The following is a 22,990-nucleotide window of genomic DNA, read 5'->3' as shown; positions in this document are numbered from 1 at the left end:
AGCTAATTGCTCTGTTTGTTTTCTCTAAACTACCTGGAGATAACTGGCCCTCCCCCCCCCCCCCCCCCATCCCCCTGCTGCCATTCTGGGACTAAAATGCAAATAAAAAACCCCTTGGGATCATGGGAGTGTTTTTAGGGGATAAAAACATCCCTAAATAAAGAACTAATCACAGTAGAGGGGGCTAGACAAATGCCCTAGCTGAGGAAGAGGGGAAACACAGCCCCTGATCGACTTTTGCCCATCACCATCACCTACAAAAGACTAGACTAGAGTAGGCTGTGGAAAGCGGAGATGGAGAGACAGAACTTCCTAATGCTGCCACAAGGAAAGAAGAGGGGATAACAGCTGCTCTGGACTTCAGTGAAAGACTCTGCACACCTCCTTCCCTTTTGGCTACCTGGGAAAGGTACAACAGTGGCAGCGAGCTCCGTGTCGGGCCCCCTGCCCAGCTGATCTTTTCAATAAGACCTGAACATTAATAAAGGCATTAGCCCTGTTCATTTTATTCTCCACTTACAAACCATACCAAAGAAGCCATAAGCATGTCTTAGCAGCAATAAAAAACAGCTGCTAATTCAGAAGGAAATGTTGACTTTTCTGAAGGGGCCAGAAGGAGGAGAATCATCCAAATGAGTTGATGCTTCAGAAACTTTATTTAATTACAATCCTACTCTATAAACCTATACTACAAAACTACTCAACAATCCTATTCTAGAGTCCTACTCTACAATCCTACTCAAACTTGGTTATGGAGATAACATCTTGATTGTTACATTCTTGTTTTCTTCTTCCTCTTCACTGAGATGATGAGTGGTACCAGGGTGGACACTGGCTTGGCTGATGTTACGAATGGATGCTGTCCACAGGGGAAAAAAAAAAAAAAAAAAAAAAAAAAACAAAACAACAACAACAACAAATAGAGTGAACCATGACTGTCCAAGCTCAGTGCTTCACAGGCTCAGTCAGGATTCCTCTGGTACTTAGAAAGGCCCAGAAAGAGGAGTGAGGGGACCATCTGCTCCCCATCTTTATGTGCAGGACCTTGCCATCACAGGCAAACCTGGCCCAGAATCCCACTCATCCGTTTATTCTGGTTTCTCCATCTTGCTGGGATTTTTGCCCTGCCAGCGCTCCAGAAGTGGTGCTTTCTGTCCCTGGGGTTTCTTCCTTTCAGGAAACTCCAATGACTCACATAGGTCCCTGTCTTTGAAAGACAGGCACCATGCTCATTTCCACAGGGAGACAGAGCAGTGTCTACCTTTCCATGCCCTGCCCCTCCTGTGCTGGATGACACCTTCCTTCCCAGCAGGTGCCAGCCCAGTGGCGCTGGCTCCTGCAGTTCCCTCTGCCACACAACCTGGCAGTAAGCCTGGGCCAGTTCCCCTCTGCCTGAGCGTGCCAGGCAGCAGATGGGGCTGGGACAAGTCTCTCTCAGCTGTCCCTGTTTGTGTGCCAGAAAGCTCTAAGGGTGGGGTGGGGGGCACAAACCAGAGGCTCACTGTGAGCCCCTCACAGCCCCTCCTGCCCACAGCCAAATCTCTCCAGACTGCTCTGCCAGGACTGACATCCTTGGGTTCCTCCACCACCATTTCATCGCTCTGTACCCTGCATTGCTCTACTTCAATTCTTTTGCCATTAGAAAAAACAGAACACCCCACCAAATTACAAAACAGGGCGACAGAAACAGAGGACAGAGCGCCTCTCCTCTGAGGACAGGCTGAGAGACCTGGAGTTATTCAGCCTGGAGGAGAAGAGGCCCCAGGGAGACTTCATTGCTGAGTTCCAGTACTTCAAAGGGGATTCTCAGGAAGTAAGAGATACCTTTTTAACAGACTCCGTTGCAATAGGACGTGGGATAATATTTATAATATATAATGGGGATTGAGTCAGATTAGGTCTAAGGAAGAACTTGTTTACATGGAGCATGGTGCCACACTGGCACAGGTTGTCCCAAGAGGTGGTAGGTGCCCCATCCCTGGGTAGGGATGGGGCAAACATTCCAGGTCAGGTGGAAAGGGGCTCTGAGCAACCTGACCTCTCCCTGCTCATTGCAGGATACTTGGACCAGATGACCTTCCCAGGGCCCTGCCCGCCCAGCCCAGTCCAGACTAGGATTCCTCACCATTTTCATTTGAACAGCGCTAGGAGTGGAGGTCGGGAGGAAGAGGGCTCATCTGATGCCTTGGACTTCAGAGGAGGAGGAGCCCATCCCTCGGACACTGTTTCACCCGCAGCCCCTTAGCATTTTACCTGCAGGAGCTCCTTGGCAGACCAGCGCCGCGCCTCGTCTGTCTGCAGGCAGCAGCTCAGGAAGTCGGGCAGGCAAGGCGAGAATCGGTTGGGCTGCTGCAGCTTTGGTCTCCCTCTTGTGGCTATCAGGAGTTGAGGCTGGGGAAAAGGAAACACAAGGCTCCAGCTGCTTCTTTCCCATCTGTAACTGCTCTCCCAGATCCCATTGTTTAAGCTCCATTCTGCAGGGCAGTTTCTGCCCTGGCAGAGACCCAGAGATTACTTTCTTTACCAAACAAAAACCCAAACCCTGATGCAGCCACAGCTTGTCCAGCATTCAGCAGATCTTGCCTTGGCAGCTGATTTCATTGACTGACCTAGCTGGTGGAACTACATCAGCAAAAGCATGTTTTGCTTCTCTGAGCATTCACACCAGCCTGACAGGCTATTTGGAAAGGGGAGTTTGTTCTATCCATACTATTTCCAAGGATTATTACATGAAAGGAATATTTGCAGTGCTTGTTGGTCCCTCTAGCACTGCTTTCATGAAACAAAAATCATCAAGTTGTTTTTTTTTTTTTTTCCTCTTGAAAAAAATGCAGATGCAGAATCCATCTAAAATAGACAGAAATAACAACGGAAGGAAGCCTGGGAGTCTCCATGAAGATGCCCACCACAATAGGAACAGCTCTGTCCTGGTGGCACTGAAAAAGATTATGACCAAAGCGACTTTGTTACTTTCTTCTTCAACCCAGAGGAAAATTTCCTTCACTTTTCCCACACCCCCAGAGGTCACAAAGAGGGTTTTATCCTGTCTCTCTGCAGCTGTGCTCAGCCACTGGATATGGTGGGGAGCTAGAGTCCTCACTGTCCTTAGAACTGTGCAAGCCAGGGATGGCCCTGCTCCTGTGGTAAAGGAACACAGCACTGGCATCAACCGCCCACGTTGGATCCCAGCCCCGGGCACCTGGCTGCAAGCTCATCAACTTGTTAAAGTACCCAGAAACAGCCAGGAGTTTAGTGTACAATTCTAACTGCAGTCGGAGAAAAACACATCCTAAACTTACCCAGGGCACCCACACGCATGACTGAACAATGTACAGATGATTTGAAAGCCTGAAAGTTTTGAAGACCCGCAGGATTTGGAAAAGATGCTACAGTATGGAGGAAAATTGATGTGCTTTGGTTAATGAAGGGAAAAACAAGCAGAACTGCTTGGGCATTGCTTTGGTGGTTTTTTTCTCATTTTTCTTTTTATTTTCTTTTTTTTTTTTTTTTTTTCTTTTTATTTTCTCTTAATTTTCCTCTTCTTTTCCCTTTTTCTCTTACTTACTTTTCCCTCAGAGCAAATCTGCTTGGGGCTGCCAGGACTGAGCCTTGCAGGCAACACAGGGACTGAGAGTACCTGGAGTACAGCCCGGGGAAACACTGCAACTGCAATCTTCTTCTGCACTAAGAAGGACAACTTCTGCCTCTCTTTAGCTGCCATCGCCGTGACATCAGCACTGCCGCCCTCTACCTGAGCAGAAAAATAATGAAAAACTTTCCTGAACAAACAGTCCCTTGCAAAGGTGGGCAAGGTCATTCTGATGACTCCTTTGGTCTCCAGGCCTCTAAATATACTGGACCTGTCTGTGCCACGGCTGCAGGAAGGACATTGACCTCCTGCCACAATTACAGGAACGGCCGAATGGCAGAATTACCCCAACATCTTCGGCAAACTCCTGGAAATTCTTGGCCATGGCTCTGCCTGGGTCAATCTCCATTGACTGTTATTACCAACCTTCTGAGTACACCAATAATCCCTGCCTCCCACAGCTTTTAGCAGGAAAATAGAGTGAAGCTGGCCTGATGTTCTGTGTTCACAACTGGGCCCCACTCTCTGGTCACCCTGGTGGGTTGAGTCCTCACCCAGCAGGGCCTGTGGTGGACAAGAGAGCAAAGCAGAAAAGTCAGAGATGCAGATGGGAAAGAAAAACCTCAAACTGACATTTGAAATAAGCACTCATTCAATAAGAAAATGGTTTACACACCCACAGCTCCACATTTGTGCAGGAGGGAAGAAGGGGAATAGGAGTGCAGAGAGCGGGAGGGATTGTGCACACCCAGCTCATCGTCAGGCTCGGAGCTTCATCTCGCGGCTGCTGGCCACCAGCAGCAGCTCCTGGCCAAGGGGGCTGGAGGCCACCACATCTCTTGGGGATCTGGAGCTCAGCGGGGCTCTCAGAGACATGGACACGCTTTCTGATGGCCTTTTACTTATTACTTTTTAATGGCACCCATCTTGCATTTCTCAGCATTGAATCTCTCTTAATGTTCACGTCGGAGTCACTGATGGACAAAGCTGCACGTCTGGCAGGGCTGGACCTGGATGGACGTGGATAGTCTTGGTGGGAGGAGTTCAGGCATCACCCCAAAGCAGGCTCACCTGTAGATGTGCAGGACCAGGTGGAACATTTTGGAGAACAAATTGGAGCCTCTTATTCCCCAGAGATGCTCAGAGCATAACTACAAGACTAAGGAAAGGGATGAGCATCTGGTTAAACCCAAAGTAAAATCAGCTGCATGGGACCCTGGACAAGGAAGGCAAGAAAGCAGAAGATCATGTATTAGAAACACTCCTGCTCTTTAGAGCTATGCTTTTATCCTACAGGAGATAGATCTCTCAAGTCAGAGAGACAGTAATTATTTTCTAACAAAAAACTGATACCATTTGCTTACACCTTAGGAAAACTGCATCTTGAATTTCAGCAGTGGTCAGTGATGTTTAAGCTGCTTTTTTGCAGCTGAAAATCTGGCTGATGAGATCCAACCCAAAGGCATCTTCTCCCATACCAGCACCTGTGACACTGATGACAGCATGCAGGGCATGTTTTTTAGCAAGGAAAACAGCTCCTTTCCCCACATGCAGCAGGGACATTGAAGTCGGGGTTAAATGTCTCTAAAATCCTTGGCTGCAACAGAGGTTTTATCCCCAAAAGCAACAGAGAATAACAGGGTTATTAAGTAAGACGTTTTGCTCTCAGCAGCAGGATTTAAGGCTAAAACCTCTCTAGCATTTTCTGCTTGGTGTAACAACTCCGAAATCTCCAACCTCTCTGTCCCAATTCTCCTCCTGTCTCTCATTTTGCACAGTCCATGTCTCAGAAGCTGATGAATGGAGAGTAAATTGCTGAATGTTTCAAAACCCCGCTTCATAGGATCAGTCCTAATTTGTCCAATTTATAACTACCGTGCTTTCATGACGACTTCTCTTCCCACCAGCTAACTGTCTCAGAACAAAAGAACCCATCATTATTCCTGCAGAATTCAGAGTGGTCTCTGGAAGAAAATGATTTTTTCTGACGTTTTCCTTCTGAAGGATATCCATGATAGTCAGGACATGTGATTGCTGAGCTCCAGAGTAATGGTGAGCTGCCACAAACAGATCTGCTGACTTCCAAATTCTCAGTAGCTGGGTCTTGCTGTGGAAACAAGATTTCACATATTTTGCATGCAACAGTGGCTGTGCAGTTGCTCTTTATTTTATTCTTCCTTATTTGCACTTTTGCTTAATGGTGGCATTTTTTATTTCTTTCCATGTATAGAAAACTTCCATAAGCTTCTAATTCTTCTTACTTATGAACCTGGGGCAATCTCCAGGACATTAGCAGGCAAATTACAAAAGGATTTAGAAAATGCAACGAATAGGAGCAGGCAAAAAGGAGCATGGTATGGCTGTGTTCTCTCGATGGCCAGCTGTGTGCTTATGTCTTCCCAAAGAGACTCTCCCAGGACCAGGTCAACATCCACAAATTAGTGAAACAGAAAATCAGAAGCCTAATTAATGGTCTCCCTGCTGATGAGGAAAACAGTCAAGACAAAGAAAGGCTGAGGAAAAGACGAACCAAAGGCCTGGTGTATGTGTTCTCAGGAGCTGTGATTGCAGTTTTGGCAGCTAAAAACTTAAAGTTTCAGCCCAGTCTTCTTGTTCCCTTTTCACCTGGACAAAAGGGCTTAAAAAGAGGAACTGGATTTCGAGTGTGTGTAGGAGAATCCAAACACAGGCACAATCAGCCAGTTTGTGAAAAGGAAGAAACTGACAGCTTTGAAGCACTCAGTTGGTTTCCTAGTTAATTTCCGTGCTGTGATAAGCAGTTCCATGACTGAACAGCAGAATGTTGTTAACAAACTGAAGTCGGGGCTTTGTGGACATTTAAAACCATAATTTCTCCAGAAATTATGGAGAAGCTGAACACAATAATGGAGACAGTTCCACTGGGCCACAGCAAGTGCGCCGCTGATCTGGAGAAAGAGTACTCGTCTGGAGTGTGGATTGTGTGACAGACTGTCCAGTATGAAAAAAAAACAAAGCATCCTTGCAGAAGGCAATATTTGAATTTACAGGAAGGCTTCATGCAGTGCAGATGAAACACCAGTCACTGCACTTACAACTTGCAGAATTCAAATGGAATTTCAGTCAGATGAAAAAAAGAAGCTGAGAAAGCCCAGAGGCTGCAAGAGCAATTAAATATGCTTCAGCAAAAATTCATCACACTGTGAGAGGTTGGAGTGTAAGAGAATTAAACAATGCATTACATTGGAAGCATCAGGCACGATCCCTTTGGAATGAATAGGAGCAACAGCTACAGGACTAAAAGGAAAAACCAGAATTGCACTCCAGTGAAGAAGGAGATAAAAGCTAAGTCTTCAATGAAACTCTAAAAGAAGACAGACAGCATGGCCATGCACTGGACCTGACAACTTCTCTTCATAAAAGGAAAGAGAAGACAACTGTGAGAAAGTCTGCATTTTATAACTCAATCTTTATTTCAGATATCCAAATTTAAACCTCACTTTTCTGTGACCGTGATTTGTCCATGGAGTTAGTTTGTTGTCTTACTCCCTATTTTATTTGTTTTACAATCACAACCTTGTGCACTAAATTCTCTTGGAATAATAAGGAAGAAATGAAACAACACACAATACAGCCTCCATCCCCGCTTATTTTGTTTGGCACAATATATTTAAAATAGGTACATGACACAGAATTAACAAAACCACGACTGAAAGCCATTTACAAAGATCAGGTCACAAAGGAGAAATGAAGTTTTGAGACTTATCCCAGAGAGTGTGGAATGTTGTGGAGTTTTTATCTCTTGCAATCAAAACCTTCAGTCTTGAATGATATATCCCAGGTATCCTGATGGATGTGTGCTGTAAGACAAAACCTGAAAGAAGCTCAGGATACCGTGGCTGGAGCCAGCAAAGAGTTAAACCATCTGCACGCTAAGTGTGCAGACAGAGACTTTAACAGGAACTTTAAAATCGCAGCCACAGAAAGTACAGCAGTGCTTGGAGAAGGAGAGAGCTCTTTCCCAGGGAACTGTAGGTGGGTTTTATTCAGTTGTTGTTTGACACACATGCTCACACATGGGGCTCGAAATCTCTCGGCTTGAGAGGTTTCACGAGAACCTTTCCCTAGCCCTGACTCCCTCCTCATCGCGGGAGATGTGCTGCTGTGGCCCAGAGAGGCCCCTGCTTTGAATTCTGTCCACAGACATTCAAAACTTTCTGGCTGTTTGTTCCTCTCCATAACCTGGGCGCTGCCCTGAGGACACGCAGTCTCAGCCTGGCTCTGGTGTCAGTCGGTCTTTCACTTCCTGCAGTTATATTTTACCGTCAGGAGCCCTTAAGCCTTGCAAGATGTCTGGGAGGCCGGAGAGAGGGCGGGAGCCGCGCTCCGTTCCGGGAGCTGTGACGTCACTGTGCGCGTCCATGGCAGCCGCGGAATTCCCGCCTGGCTCCCCGCTGGTCCCAGCATTGGAATTCCTGCGGCGGTGCCGGCTCGTCATGCTGGAGGAGGAGCACCGGCGGGACAGCTCCAGAAATCCGCTGCAGACTTTCCAATGAGTTTCTGCAGCTTCCGCGCGGATTTGTTACTCGCTCCGGGCTTTGCCAGTTCTAAGTTAGTGCCCCTTAAGATCACCGTTAGATTTATTCTTGAGCGGTCTCGGGGACCTTCAAATGTCGTGGAACCTTCAAATGTCGTCTTGCTCCACCCCCTGCCATGGGCAGAGACACCTTCCACTGTCCCAGGGTGCTGCTCCAAGCCCTGTCCAGCCTGATCTTGGACACTCCCAGGGATGGGGCAGCCACAGCTTCTCTGGGCACCCTGTGCCAGGGTCTCCCCACCCTCACCCTCAGTTTCTTCCTCATATCTAAATCAGTGGCCTATTCTGAAGAATCAGCATATATTCAGAAGTTTGCAAGAAGAAACTGACACAAGTTTTAAATGAGACATCAAACCTAATTCCCCAAGCAAAAGCTTCCTCTGCTGTTTTGTTTACTTACGGAACTCCAACAAGCTGCTCCGTGGCACTGGAATTTTTTTTTCCCCCTATGTGAAATAGCATGCTTTTTGAATTTATTCCTTTGTGTGCTAGTAAGCTGTTGATAGGTATTTTAACAGAGGAATAGTTCATGTTCAAAATCTTTAGCATTCCCAGGTGACACTCTTCAGAATTAGATTTTTCTTTTCCTCTATGTGACTTCAGAGTCATTGAAAGAAGTTTTAAAACTTCAGAATGATGTGGATGTGACAGAAAACATTTTGATATTTTGATTGTGTTTGAATGATTTGTTTTTTGATTGTTTTGATCTTAACTCTTGATAAGCGTTATGAAACTACAATTTTGTTTGCATTATGAGAGTTTGGTGTAGGTTGCAATAATAAAAAGAATGATGCTGTGAAAAATGATTTTCTTAGTTCTCAGGGCTACATCTTCATGCAAAAATTCTGTGCAATTTGTGAAAGACTTAGCAGCCTTTAACACAGCAAGTGTTCTGTTAGGCAGGCAACCTTGGATATTTTATCTACTTAAAAAATCATTGTACCTTTGTTTATCTCCCTTAGAATTGTGTAGAATTGTTTGGAAGAGAAGCAGAGTTTGTAATCTGCTTAGGAGAACGTAGTTCAATCTACGCAACCATAACATTTTTTTATTGGTGTTCTGAAAACTCTGACGGTGGATATTCTGCTATATATATATTTATTTATTTCTCTACGATATTCAGGCTTAGAGGACTAGCAGTACAATTCTATTTTCTTAAGCCGATGCCAGATTGAAGTTGTGGTAATTGTTCACGTGGAATGGTAGTATGAGTGGTTAAAAGATCAGTATTTTAGTATGTTGACAAATAAAGTAAAGCATGTCTCTGCTAGTGGCCTTGATGGTTTTATGATATAGAAGAGGCTTATCTCTGAAGCTCATCAAGTAAAAGGATGTATGGCTAACTATGTTCTTAATTCTCTGCAGTTTATAGACGTAAAAAAACCGCAGTTTGGACACCATGAGTTCACCCCCTTCAGACAACATCACTTCCTGGGAAGCTGATTGGTGAGGTCCAGTTCTGGATTTTAAGTGTAGCAGTTTAATTCCCGCTTTTGTGGCTTATTTATTTTCTAGATGCCTGAAATGATGCAATTAGTGCTGAGCAGGAAGCAGATGTGGTGTGGTAGATGTGAGCTGTCATAGAGCCATCAGGAGGTAGAGATAGTTTCTGCCAGCACACAGGAGCACTGCCCAGGAGGCACAGGAGGGTTTTCCACATTTATTGAGGTGGTAGAGGTTGGCTGTAAGTCTTACCATGACCCCTGTGTTTTATAACTTTATAAGAGTTTGACACAAACTATTTGTCTCTCTTTTTTCTGTACAAAACTGCCTGTTATATGGGAACAGCAAAATTCCACAAATACAGACTTTGGTTAGAAAATCAGACTGCAGTCTGCTCCCTGAGCTGCAGAAGTTTTGCAAAATTACACTGCTAGGTAGTAAGTGAAAGAACATTTCTCTAAATTGCAAAATTATTCTGCATTTTCTGCCAGCTGTGGAACTGAAGGTAGTGAAAAGCTGCTTTTCTGCAATGGTCAGTGCTGACTGTAACCAACAGACTTGTGAACTGAACACTGAGAATTAAGGTTTTGAGCTACAAAATACCTTCTTGCAATGCAGAACTCAAGAGCTATTTCATGTGCTTAATAGAAGATTCTTAAAGTCCTGCTAAAATGGTGTCTTATTAAAAGCTGTAGTTGGTAAAAAACATATTTTAGATCAATAGCAAGGGTTAATGAGCTACTAATATATGAAAATGGATGTAGAAAACATTCTCTGAATTTTGTTAGACTGCAAATTGTGCATACTTTGAAACCTTCCAGGGACTTTGTGTGGTTTTGTCTTTGACTGAATCTTCTGAGAGCTTTATGGCTGTAGCACTTCTAGCTGTTACATGAAGATGGAAGGAAAAATCTCCTAGAAGTGGTAGTAGGAAGCTTTCATAAAGTCCTGCATTTGCTGGCCATGCTGTGACAATTAAAGAAAGTATCACAGAAACAAAAATTCTTCGGGCTAGTTTCTAATTTATTTGAAAATGTGTAAGTAGACAACCAAAATGAAGTGGGTAACATAAGCAATAGTTCAACAGTGCTGGCACGGGCTGGCTGGGGATTTTTTCATTTGTTTGTTTTTTTGTTGGTTTGGGGCTTTTTTTTTTTTTTTTTTTTTTTTTTTTTTTTTTGTTCTATACTAAGAAAAAAATCAGGGTTTTCTGATATATGTTTTTAAGTTTCCATCAATTGTATTGTGACTTCAGAAGTGGTGCATAAGCTATTTCAAAAGGTGTCTAATGCTTTTTTTTGCCAGTACTTAGTATTATGTTCTCTGTTTTAATGCTCTAATACACATTTTTCATTTCCATAGCATCCTTAATTTACTAATGCTTGTGGTGTCATATCGTTTGTGCATGGTATAGATTTGTTTTTTTATTCTCCCCCACAGTGCTCCCACAGATTCAGTTAAGCAGAATAGTTAATTGCATAGTTAGTTTCTCCTATGAGTAAGTTTTTATGTGTCTTTCCCTTATGATTTTTTGTTGGTGGATATTTCATAGGAGAGCTGAAAGAAACAGATTTCTTTAATTCTCACTGCCATACAAACCAATGTAATTTAATTAAAGCCTTAAAGGTTTTTACAAAGAATGGTTATTCTCTTGCTTTCATTCTGTGTGGTCTCCATGAAAATAATGGTAAATGTCACCAAGTTAAAAGAAGGCAAATGATTCTCCTGCTGCCTACAGACCAAATAAATGGTCCCTTTCCATCACCCGTGTTTCTTGGACCAAGTCTTCCCCAGTTTTCAGTTTGGGTTTCCTTTTTCCCCCTTGGTGCTGCCTGGCTTTTATCTATTTTCAGCTGAGATTGGCAGTTCGTTCATCATCTCCAAATAAAATTACTTGCCCTTATTTCTTCTGTGTTTTCCCCAGAAAGGGAGGAAAAACAGTCACTCAAAGCTATAACATGATGGGCACAAACAATATTTTCTTCAGCTTATAGATGCTCTGGATGCTCAGGTTCCACTTATTTCCAAATCTTCTTATTGCAGTACCTGAGTTGCATTTAAAAAAGTGATTTTAATTGTTGTTGATCTCTTGCTCTTTGAGTCATGTTGCTTGCTCTGAGTATGGCTCTGGTAGTAAGTACTGAAAACCAATAATGAGCTTGTGGTTTTCTTGCAGTGCATGCAGGTTTTAATGATTATTATCTCCTACATTTATTAAATACATCAAATATGTTAAGAAGATGGCACCTTGTGGAACAATTTCTGATTACGTATAGATGTTCTGATCTGACAGATGAAGTCTGTCTTCTTTTTAAATGGGAACACACTTAGTATTTGTTCAATTATAAAATATTTATGGTCGGCAGCTAAAAAAATGAAACTTCACTCTTTAATAGTAGTAATGTCTTTAAAGACAAGATTTAATCTAAGTTACCGATCCCCCTTGTTGATGGCACTTGTGTCTCTTTGGCCAGTCAAAAAAAAAAACATGTGAAAACATATGTCATTGGGTAATTTTTGGTCATGAAAAACGTTAATTGTGCCTAGACACAAATCTATAGATAAAGTGGTCACTTTTTATTTAGAAAGAGCTATTAATTAAATGCCAGTACAGTGTTATTTCTGTACAAAATACTTCATGTAGACAAAGGTAAAGTATTTTAGTACTTCTATTTCTGTAATATAGGATACCAGTTTAGTGCTTAATTTAATCATGTTTCTTTTATCAGTGTATTTCACATGTATTGCCCATAAACTCTTGCACTTTTGTCTGGAGAAAATAATTATTGCAGTCTTACATACTTAAAATAACGTCAAAATGAACATATCAAATAATGTAAACACTGATTTTCAAGAACTGAAATAACTTAAAACTTAAAACTTTTCCAGTTTGAAGTTATAATAATTTCACTTAAAATTACTCAACAGGTTAATGAATACTTTTTGATATATACTTATTTATATGTATATATACATATTTGTGTGAGTGTGTATATATACAATTTTATATATTCTTTGTATGCATTTTTCACTTTACGTATAGAAACTTGGTTTGGACTCTTATTGTTATTGTTTGCGGTGCTTGAGGGCTGATTTCGTTAATTGCCAAGTAGATTTTGTTTTAACTGCAATAGTAGTGGAAATTACGATAGAACAGGGCAGTTTGGAGGACTAAACCTTCAATTTGTGTTGTGTTTGTGATCAGTTGCATGTCTGTAGTTTGAATGTATCTCTGAAGACAAAGCATGTAAAAGAGAGGTTTTTTCCCACATCTGTGCATTTGATTCATGACAGAGATGGTTTTGAGACAGTAACTAATGTTAAAAAATGAGACTTATTGTGGAGACAAAAAGCTTGCCAGTCGTTTTAACTTGCATAATTGGAATTATGTTTTTATGCCTCCTGGAAGTTAATTATCAAAAATGAAGGAAGTTCATTGTCAGAAACAGATAAGATACTGAAAAATAGTAATGAATGCGTTACGCTTAAATCAACTTTGTTAATCCAAGGTGAATCTCTCTTTAAAGTTCCTGCTGCCACATCTCTCTTATCTTGCACAATTCTATATAATCTTTATAATCTGGCGCAATTCTATAGAATCCTTCCTTCAGAGAGCAATAGTAAAGTGAAAACTGCACCAAATAATTTTACTTACGTGAAGGTTTAAAACCCTGGACCCATGATTGGGTAATTGAAGTAAAGAAGCATTCAAATGTCAAAGGAATGCTCATGTTTTTTCAAAACACATTTTTCAGCTCAGATAATGATATAGAAGAGTTCCAGTTGTCTCAGGATAGAAATCAACTAGAAATGGACACTGCTGAAGATCTGAGAAGAAAACTCCATAGGCTGGAGAAAAGAAATTTGGAATTATACAATCAACGCAATCAAGAGGTAAGGACTTTTCTTGTTTGTTTGTTTGCTTTATTTTACCCTTGGAATAAGTGTAATTTGTTTCCTTGAAATAATCCTCTCATCAGGTGACTCAAAATCACATTCAGTAGTTGGAAAATATCGAAGTAGCATTGTACAGACATCTTTCGCCTGTCCGTAGGAACTGATATCACTTCTAGCGTCATTGCTAATAGTTGAAGGTGTGTGCAAGAAACTTGAGCACTTCACAAGAGCAAAGTCATGCAGAAGAACATTTTGCACCCCTAGTTTTGGAATTCTTGATGTAAGATGTGGTTTGTTTGAGTGTTTTAATCCCAGTAATTCCAGGGATCCATTTTACAGAATCACCCCACAGCTGATGGAGCAGTGGGAGCCCGACAAGAGCAAGTCACTGTGGGAGAAGCAGGAATCTCTAAATAAACGGATAGGGAACAACAAACTTGGTTTATTGGCTGTATTTAGTGGAAGGCAGATGAATGAGCACCCGCACCAGCTGCCCCTAACAAACTCCTCAGAGCAGAATTGTTACTTAGAGCAGTAATAAAATTCAAATGAAAGAAAATTTTAATGAAGTATTTTTTCACTGCTGCTTCATTTAGGTACCAGTTTGCCACAAGAGCATCAGGGAAAACCTTTGTAATGGGGTTCAATTATTTCCCATGACTGGAGCTCCTGGTTATAAGGAGGCTGCTGCTTTGTAGATGTTCTGAAGAAGTGCATGTTTTACTTTCCACCTTCTTGCATTCAAATGGCTTGAATGTGTTTTCCTGGGTCCAGTTTTTGGCAGCAGTGACTAGACTAGCTTTCTTGCACCAGATAAGAGCCATTTGGAAGCCTTTTCTTTGTTCTGTTTGTCGTGTTTAATAGCATACTGCTATTAACTGCTATTATGACTGCTGGACGTCATTGGACTGAAGTTTGTGTTTACATAGTGAGTCACCAGGTGTCTGATAATCTAGTATCCCAACACAACTGCTTTTCTAGTGGCTAAATGCAGTTACCAGAAAATTGCCTGTGGAATATAATTGTAGTTTTTATTTTCTTAAGGCAGAGTATCTTTGAAAAAACAGAGAGGTATATTCGAGGTACATGAAAGTCATCTGGGAACAGGATCAGTTTGCAAAAAAAAAGTATCTAAAATGTGCAGTTTCAGGACTGTACTTCAAATTCAGATGGAATAAGATGGCAGCTGTGAATGCAATTTCTGAAATATTTATTTTCTAGATATCTCACTATAAAAAAAAATGGAATTAAGGTTGAAACGTGAGAGAGGAGAAGCTCTTCATCAGCATCTGGAGAGTGCAAGGTCATTTACTAGAAAAGAGGCTCATATACAGCTGCATTCTGCAGAGGACGAGTTGTGGGATGTAACAAGCAAACTTTTGGAACTTCAAGGTAATAAAAACCCAAAAATCATAGACCAGAGGCTACATCAGTCCCAAGTCATGAAAGCAAGCAGAGATTGCACAAGGTTTTACGGTTACAGCCTTTTTTGAAAGTCTCTTATTTTCCCATGTCTTGCTCATCTGCTTCTGTAAGCTCCTAAGAGTTTAGAAAGCCCTTGCAGTCTCATATGAATTCAATATAACCTGCTAAACCTATAAATTCCTTTTTTTCCCTCTTGCTCCTTACCTTCTGTTCTTCCTTCCCTTGGTGTGTACAGAACTGTAATTAAGGTGTCCCTCTCCACTTCCTGCTTATCACGATGCCAGCAGTTCTTCCCTCTACATTTCAGGGGAAAAGAAAAATAAAATCTAATCCTGTTTATTAGTTTACATTCTTTCCAAAAACTTTTTCTTTCCCCCCAAGAGCTCTCATTGTGCTGCTTTTTCCTTTCACCTTTTCAGATATTTCTAGCTATTCATTGCTCATATCTGGCCTCTTCATGTCATCTTTGGTTTTGTTTTTATACAAATAACGTGTGTTATGATAGGAGTATGTGGAAAGGAGGGGTTTTACCTACATATTTTCCCCCCTATTAGTTTTGCATTCAGAAACTCCAGTTTTCTTAATCCTTCTCAAACAGGGAGGTATTTCTCACACTTAAAAGCTGGGGAGATGCATTTTTTTTTTTGTTACCTAAGTAAGTCTAATACTCTTTAAATTTAGTACAGGAGATGTATTTGTGAACCTTTGGTGTTCACTGAAAAGACTGGAGCACTCCTGGACTTTGTAACCTTGCAAGGATGGAAGGAGACTCTGAAACTTGCAAGTGCGCTTATACTGCCAGATTTTTTTAAAGATAATAAGAAATCTGCACTTTCATTCATTTGGAGAACACACAAATTACAAAAATCTCGGTTGGTTTAAATTCCTCAAACTGTTGTTTGTTTGGCTGGGGTTTTTTGTTAGTTTTGTTTTGTTCTTTGTTGGGGTTTTTTCTCCTGTTTTGTTTTTATCGTGACACATGTCAAAGAAGCCAAATAGTCGTGGTGTTGCTTCTCATTTCTTTTTCAGTTTTTAACTTACCGCTTCTTCTTCCTGGTCTCGTGGGGCCTTGCTCACCTCGTGCGGTGTTTTTCATACAATCTCAAATTCTTGGACAGAGCACCTCACTTGTGCCCTGTCTTTAGTATTTTCTCCAAACTGTTTTTCCGCTGTTCTTCTTGAGGCTCGACTTCCTGACATCTGACAGGTGTTCCCCATCATTGTGTCCACTAATTCTCTGTGTTTTCCCACCATGTCTCTTCTGGTTGTTTCACCCTTCTCCAGCTAGGAAGAAATTTCAGAAGAATGGGATGAGTTTGAAGTAAAAATCTATTAGAAAGTGGTGATCACATAAATGTCAACATAGCTAGCTGTACTCAGCAACATTAAAAGCTAATACAAAATATTTTGGCTGAGATTGTGAAATGAAGCAAAGTTCCTAGTAAAACTGCTTTTAGGAAAAGAACTTTTCCTTGGCATTGAAGCTTTCACAGAGAAGTAGATCCACTATTTCCCTGTCTTGGGGCAGTTGCTGGGCTGAAGATTTAAATCACTTGGGCAGCAGTAAACTTCCCCAGAAAAGCCAAACCTTTGCTCATTCACCCAACCTGCCTGAGGTTTTCCTAGAGTCTTTTTCATGTGGCCGGTCTCTGTCTTTACCGTTCCTTAAACTGAGCTTGAAATGAATTGATACAGACTAAATTTTCACGTAGATATTTGGAAATAAGCTAGCCAAGTGTTGCAGAAAAATGCAAGTAAGTTCCTCATCCTATAGAGGCCTCACTTGAAAGAGTTGAATTTTTATTCCTTTCCAAAGGGAGAAGAGCTTTCATTTGTAGAAATCTCCAAAGCATTTCCATGACCTTCTGTGAAAGATGCTACAGGATGACAAAATGTGGCTGCTTCTCTGTAGTGAAAGTGAAAGTGTTAATGTTCCAGTGTGTCACAGGATATCCCAATACACTGATAAACATAGGTTAATTATAGCTTATTTTTTTTCTGAACATGCTTATTTGCAGAGCTATTTTTCTCTTTTTTTTTTTTTTTTTTTTTTTTTTTTGTGAATAACAGTACTCGATGACAAATACCAGCAGAAAGCAGCACAGACTGAGAAAATGGTTCACAGTGCTCAGAGGCAGTGGGAAGAGGAGAAACAAAGATTTGCAGTGGAGAGGGATAACATACACAGAGTACACCTTGCTGAACTGGAATTCCTTTTCAAAGAAAAAACTGAAGCAGAAAAGGCTTGTCAGGTATGATATATGAAAAGGTGGAAAGTTCCATGAGATGCTGGCTGAAAGGTTTTTGGTGCAAAGTATGTGGTGGGTTGGAGTTTTTCTGGTTTAAGGGGAAAAAAAATTCTCCAAATAGCTAAGTACTGCAGAATAGTCCTGAAGGTTACAGCTTTATGAAGTTACACTTAGTGTGTAACACTGGTTTGGGGCTTTGATGGAATGTGTTGTGGCTGGTTGGCATGGTAAACACCTAAGCCAAGTTATCAGTACACAGTGGTCAAGAGAGGAGCTTGTGGACAGGACCTAAGATCCTTCTCAAAACAAGCAGCAACACAAGTCAGTTTTTATTCAAAGCTGATTCTTATAAAGGTAGGGCAAGATACAGGCTGTGAAGAAGCCTGTTTTTAGATAGAGTTTTCTTTTTTAAGTTGCCAGCTGCAAGCAGGGTAAGCTCTGAGTTCTGGCTAACAGTAGGTTGGCTGAGTTGGTTTGAGGAGGCTCTGGAAGGGTATTGCCTTCTGTTGTGTACAGTGTTTTGTAGAAGCTGCCTTCAGAGACTTTAATGCGGCAGCAAAAGATCAACGTTGAAAAAGTACGCTATGCTCTGTCAAGTGATGTTTGTCCTCGAAAAAGGACAAAAGGAGCAGTGTGTGGCTCAGGGCATTGTGTTCTCTGTCAGTTCCCTGGCAGTGTTCTCTGCCAGTGGTTGTAGAGGAAGAGGCTTTCTGGGTAGATGTATTAAAGCTACCAAATTTTAGGAAATGTAATTGACATGAGTAGCCTAAGATTGCCATGAATATATCTAGCTCATTAAACAGGGCAGCGTGAGCTGTAGGCTTTCAGGATCTTGACGGCTCTGAACTCAGAAGTCTTTCAGAACCTTCAAAACTCTCTGAAAGGCAAATGTGATTCACTAACAGGTGCCAAACCCTAACCTGCCTTCAGCAGTAAAAACGTTCCGTTTTTCCCCTTTGCTTTTGTAGCTGCTCCTCTGCCCATCACCCTACAGTTATGTCATGTATAGTTATAAAGTTCCGGGAAATAAAAAAATCTTACATCTGGACTTGACTGCATTGAAAGCTTAATTGATTTAAACTTGTCAGATAAACATCAGAAACATGTGGGTTTATAAATTATGACTTTGAATGCGTTGCAGTCTTGTGTGTTGTGTATTTACAGGCTTGGTTGAAATCTCCTGTAGTTATTCTGAGCTATAAATGAAAGCTAAAGAGATTTAATTGTGGTCTTAATACGTGCAGAGAAGTGGGATTCTGAGCATGTAGGCAAATCCTGGCTGGGAAAACTGCACTTCATAAACTGTAATTCTGAACTTGGCTGGGAAAATGCTGAGGCAGGCATGGGAGTGGAGTCACAGAGCACTGAGACGTGTCTCTGGGACACGCAGGAAAAGTCTCCCTCTGCTTTGTGGCAGATTCATGATGAGCTCTGTTGGGTGTATCCTGGCCCGGGATAGGAGGGGCTGGAGTTCGATGGGAAAGGCAATAGCTTCACCTCGTGGTTACACAGGAGACCGTATCCCTTCACCTTTTTTCCCTCAGAATACAGAGTTTTAAACAGTCATACGGCCTCCAAAAAGTTCCAAAAATCCTCAAAACTCTGAAATTCTGCAGCTCCTGCTGACTTGTTTAATGAGCTTGATGCACTCATGACAATTTTAGTTTGCAAATGTTAATCACATTTCCAGTATAAAAAGTTCTAACATTTTTGGTAGTACTTTACAACAAACTATCTGTTAATTGTTTCACGTTTCCCAATTCACTTTTGTTACTATCTGGAAGATAAACCTGAAAAAAATAAATATTTCTATATCTTTCCAGGTATAGTTCCATAGAAATTGTTACTTTTGGTTTGTTTGTTTTATTTATTATTTGGTTTATTTATTTATTTGGTTTATTTATTTATTTCATTTATTACTTATGTTTTGATTTTGCATTCCAAAGGGAAGAAACCTGTCTTGCTGGACATGCACAGCTAGAGGATTAGCTTAAATTTAGTCCAAATTCATATGGACTGTGGGGATTCTGTAGCAGTGATTTCACAGACCTACAGGGTCCAGTAATGTCAGTAATTCTTCCAACCTGTAGCTTAGTTCAATTTCTGTATGCAGAAATTGATGTGGGGATCAGCTTATTTTATTCTACTGAGGACTTCATATTTCATAAGTTTTTTAAGTAATTCAGTTTCTAGAAAGAAGAAAATCCTTTCCAGAATAGCAGAAATTAAAATGATTTAGTCTGTAGGAGTTACTGTTTTTAAAAACATCTGATTTGAAGTTTTAGCAATCAAAATCAGAAAAAAAATGAACATCTGTCCCCATGTGCCATTTCAACAAATGCACCCTTTTTCTATCTTTGCCACTGAGTTGGGAGACAGAAGAGACTGGAAGGGCTGTACTCTTAGGGAGAGATTTCCTGTGGAGCTCTGGCTCTGATTTTAGTGTTACCACAGGAGGTCATGTTCACAGTGATTTTGGGGCCAATAGAGTTTTCTTGGTGGTGGGTTAAAAGCATGTCTGCTGTTGGGTAAACACTTCTGTTGACATGTGCCGGCGTCTTCGATTTTAAACTTCTAACATCTTCTGATGCGGCCTCCACTCCTCTGTTGAACTCTCTACTGCAGTAGAGAGATCTTAGTAAAAGTACCTCTTGATGTATTTATTTATTCAGTTACCTGTTTATCTTTAGAAAACTAATGCTGCCCTGCAAAGCATGCTTGGGAATTTCAATGATATGGAGATTGAGCACCACGGCTGCAGCAAGATGCTGAAGCTCCAGGCCGACCGCCTGGATTTCAAGGATAAACAGCAGGAGAGGCTCATCAAAGAACTGGAGGTAAAGCTTTCTGCCTGCTGCTGGGAGCCTCAGCAAGCACTGGCACAACTGAGCAGTTTCATTTTTGAGGGTGGAACCTCTGAGGTAGACTTTGTGTGCCTTGTGTTTGATTAACAAAATGTGGAGGGTCAGTTTCGCAGGAAAGGTGCATTCACAGGTGAATGCTGCGAGCCTGACCTGAGACTGGTAATGTGGAGGTATAGAGGGAGTATTTGTGCAGGATTTGTGACCTTTTTTTTTTTTTTTTTTTTTTTCCTAATAAAAGCATGTTATGCAGATAGGTCTTTTGGGAGGAGGAAAAGCTTAAGCCTTTTGGCTGATGCTGTTGTGGAGTAGGTTTGGTAAGCTCTGTGCTGTGACTTTCTCTTTAACAGGCCTTCCACAGATCTCTGTTTCTCAGTTATTTCGTTTTGAGAATGTGTGAGATTATACAGAGTTTAAATTTACTGCCAACAGCTTGTATTTCTATTTATTTTTTTTCCAGTTAATATTTCCCTAACTGAAGTGCTTAGAGTCAGATTCAGTCTCACATACTTGCTCTTTTGCTTTACCTGTCCAAAATCAATGACTTCACCTATATCTGTCTAACTTCAGGTGTCTTAAATGACTTTTAATATCAATGTCTTTTTTTTGATCTTTGTTGTATCACTTGAAGGCAGGAGTAATTTTGGGGTGTATTGTTCTTTTCAAATCAGTCATCAATCTTAAGTGAAAAGATATTTTTGGATAGAAAACAGTGTAGTTAAAATTGCATGTGAATTTCTATTATAGCAACTCTGTAGTTCCTGCTTTTGCTAAAAGCATTTTTTCGATTAAAATTCCATGTCCAGGCCTTTATATGAAGATAGGTATCTGTGAGTATAAAAAATGCAGCAAGAACATAATCCTACATCAATTTCTTTAACTAAGCAAAAATTTTATTTTAATATTGTGGATATGTAATTGTTTTCCTTTATTTATTGATTGATACCAGTTTTCACAGTTCCAAAGTGCAAGTTGTTCCGATACCACAGGTTGGTTTATGGAGACCTAATAAACGGAACAATTAAAGTTGTCTTTGCACGATGTTATCATCTTTCTGGACTTCAATGTTTTCAAAATGTACTTTTAGGCAGCTACACTGAAAATAAAGGAACTGGAGGAAAACGCTGCAGCAGCAAGAGTAGCACATACAGAATGTAAATGCACTACAGAAACCATGCAGGTAAACTTTTAATGAAATATTTGGTAGAAGTTTGCAGTAAAACAGAAGATGAACTTGTAAATGTACAATCTTCAAAAAATGCTAAGACTTCCTTGCTCCATTAAAAACACTGAATAGATTTTTGCAATGAGTGTCAAAATTGTAAAAGATAATAGAAAAATATCTCCTGTTTTCAGGGGACTATCAAGTTAATAGAATAAATATTAAAACCAAATGTCTCATTTTTACGTTTGAGAATTCAAAGTAGTATTGAAACAGTGAGGGGAAAAGAAATGTTTCACAATAGTTAAACTGTTCAAATAGCCTGTCCTATATCTTTGCAATGGGTACTTAGGTAATTTTGGGGATAGAGTGCATACATCCAACTTCTCTAGGTGTGAGATATTAATGCATCCTGAGACTGCAGTTCCAAATGTAATTATTCAGAGTACATTTCAGCTTCAAAGCTATTATATCTGCAGTTACCAGAGAAGTTTGAATACACAAAAAAAAAAAAAAAGTCATATGTATGCCTGAATATGAAATTCTTGTGTTATTAAACTGTACCACATAGGGTTTGATCTATTAAAGCACTTAGGAGGGTGTATTTTAGAAAACAAGTGTGAAAAACCTGTAAGATGATTGCTGAGTGGTCTCATACTACCAAAGCCTTCATATTGGACTTTTGAAAAACTAAATGAGAAAACAAAAGGGAATATCATCTTTTTTTCCCCCTTGTTTTCTGAGGAACACAAACAAGCACTGCCACTTCTTCAGTCAGTTATTTTCTTATGACCTTCTCTAAGTACAGGCTCTTGGATTTCTGAAGTGATGATTCAGTAGTGATGATTCAGTTTTCTTGATTCCTTCTCTACTTTTACAACATACAAAGGAGCTGTAAGGTTAGCATTCCTTGAAGTTAGAGATTGATAGGTGAAGAACTGGTAAGGTTGTCTTCTTGTTCATGTACATGAACAAGCTCCACATGAGCTTAGTTCTGAGTGCAAGTGTAGCTTTTACTGTTAAGCCCATCCTTTCACAAGTCTACTGAAAAAAAAATAGAATTCCCCTGGAAAGCTTCAGTAATATAAATAATTGAAAACAGCAAAATCCAAACTCCATCAAAGGACAACAAGATGTGCTTTGGGTCAGCATATCTATTTCTCTCCGTTTTGAACTCTATGTATTAATATATTTTTACATGTGTTCAATGCTTTCTAAGTCCATATAGAATTAATAGAAGACATTCACCTGTAAAAAGCAGAACAGAACAGTGAACAGCGCTGAAGACCATGGCAGTCTTTCCTAACTTCTTTTAACTGCTTTTTTATCACTTGGTAGTTGAGAATTCAAGAACTTGAAGATGCTTTGAATGAAGAGCAGCATGGCAGGAGAGAAGTTGTTTCAGGGGTAGCAAGGAAAGATTTCAAAGAGTCAGAAAAAGCACATGGAAGAGGAAAAGAAGTGTAAGTTTCCTTTTGAAGCCGTTTCAAAATGGCAGCAGACAGCTTGAGTACAACTCGGAGTTTCCATTCCCTGCAATTTTCCGTCAGCAGAAAATCTAGTACAATGTGCCAAACCAAAGGAAAGGTTCAGAACCTGGCAGTCCATTAACAACAGGCCCATGTCAATAACCAAAGATATAGGAAATGGGTACAGATAATAACTGGCCTGTTACAGACTATTTGCCAAACCAAAACTTTTGAAAATCATAGTTACGGTAGGCTCCAGCCCCCAGTGGTGGTTGGGGTGAGTGTAGGAAAACATAGCCAGCAGGTCTAGAAAAGAGGG

General features: G+C 40.7%; 1 protein-coding gene and 1 long non-coding RNA gene across 3 annotated transcripts in view; one reads left to right on the top strand and one right to left on the bottom strand.

Moving 5' to 3' along the window:
* Positions 1-637: 637 nt before the first annotated feature.
* Positions 638-22,990, bottom strand: part of LOC137465201 (serine/threonine-protein kinase PAK 3-like) — a 41,648-nt gene continuing 19,295 nt past the window's right edge. Inside the window, exons 8-9 of one of the 2 annotated variants that reach the window (XM_068177059.1) lie at positions 2,254-2,391; positions 638-859 (exon numbers count right to left, since the gene is read on the bottom strand). In XM_068177059.1, coding sequence (XP_068033160.1) covers positions 773-859; positions 2,254-2,391 — 225 coding nt within the window. In that variant the 3' untranslated portion in view covers positions 638-772. Of the gene's footprint in view, positions 860-1,841; positions 2,034-2,253; positions 2,392-22,990 lie in introns of those variants that run through there. The other variant, XR_010994592.1, reaches the window with a different exon arrangement.
* Positions 19,909-22,551, top strand: LOC137464333 (uncharacterized). Its single transcript, XR_010994193.1, has 3 exons — positions 19,909-20,016; positions 21,128-21,220; positions 22,541-22,551. It is a non-coding gene; the product is annotated as an uncharacterized lncRNA (long non-coding RNA).

Source organism: Anomalospiza imberbis, chromosome Z, assembly GCF_031753505.1.
Source record: "Anomalospiza imberbis isolate Cuckoo-Finch-1a 21T00152 chromosome Z, ASM3175350v1, whole genome shotgun sequence".
Taxonomy (NCBI): domain Eukaryota; kingdom Metazoa; phylum Chordata; class Aves; order Passeriformes; family Viduidae; genus Anomalospiza; species Anomalospiza imberbis.
The sequence above is the reverse complement of the archived record's forward strand: the minus strand, read 5'-3'. Positions and strand labels throughout refer to the sequence as shown.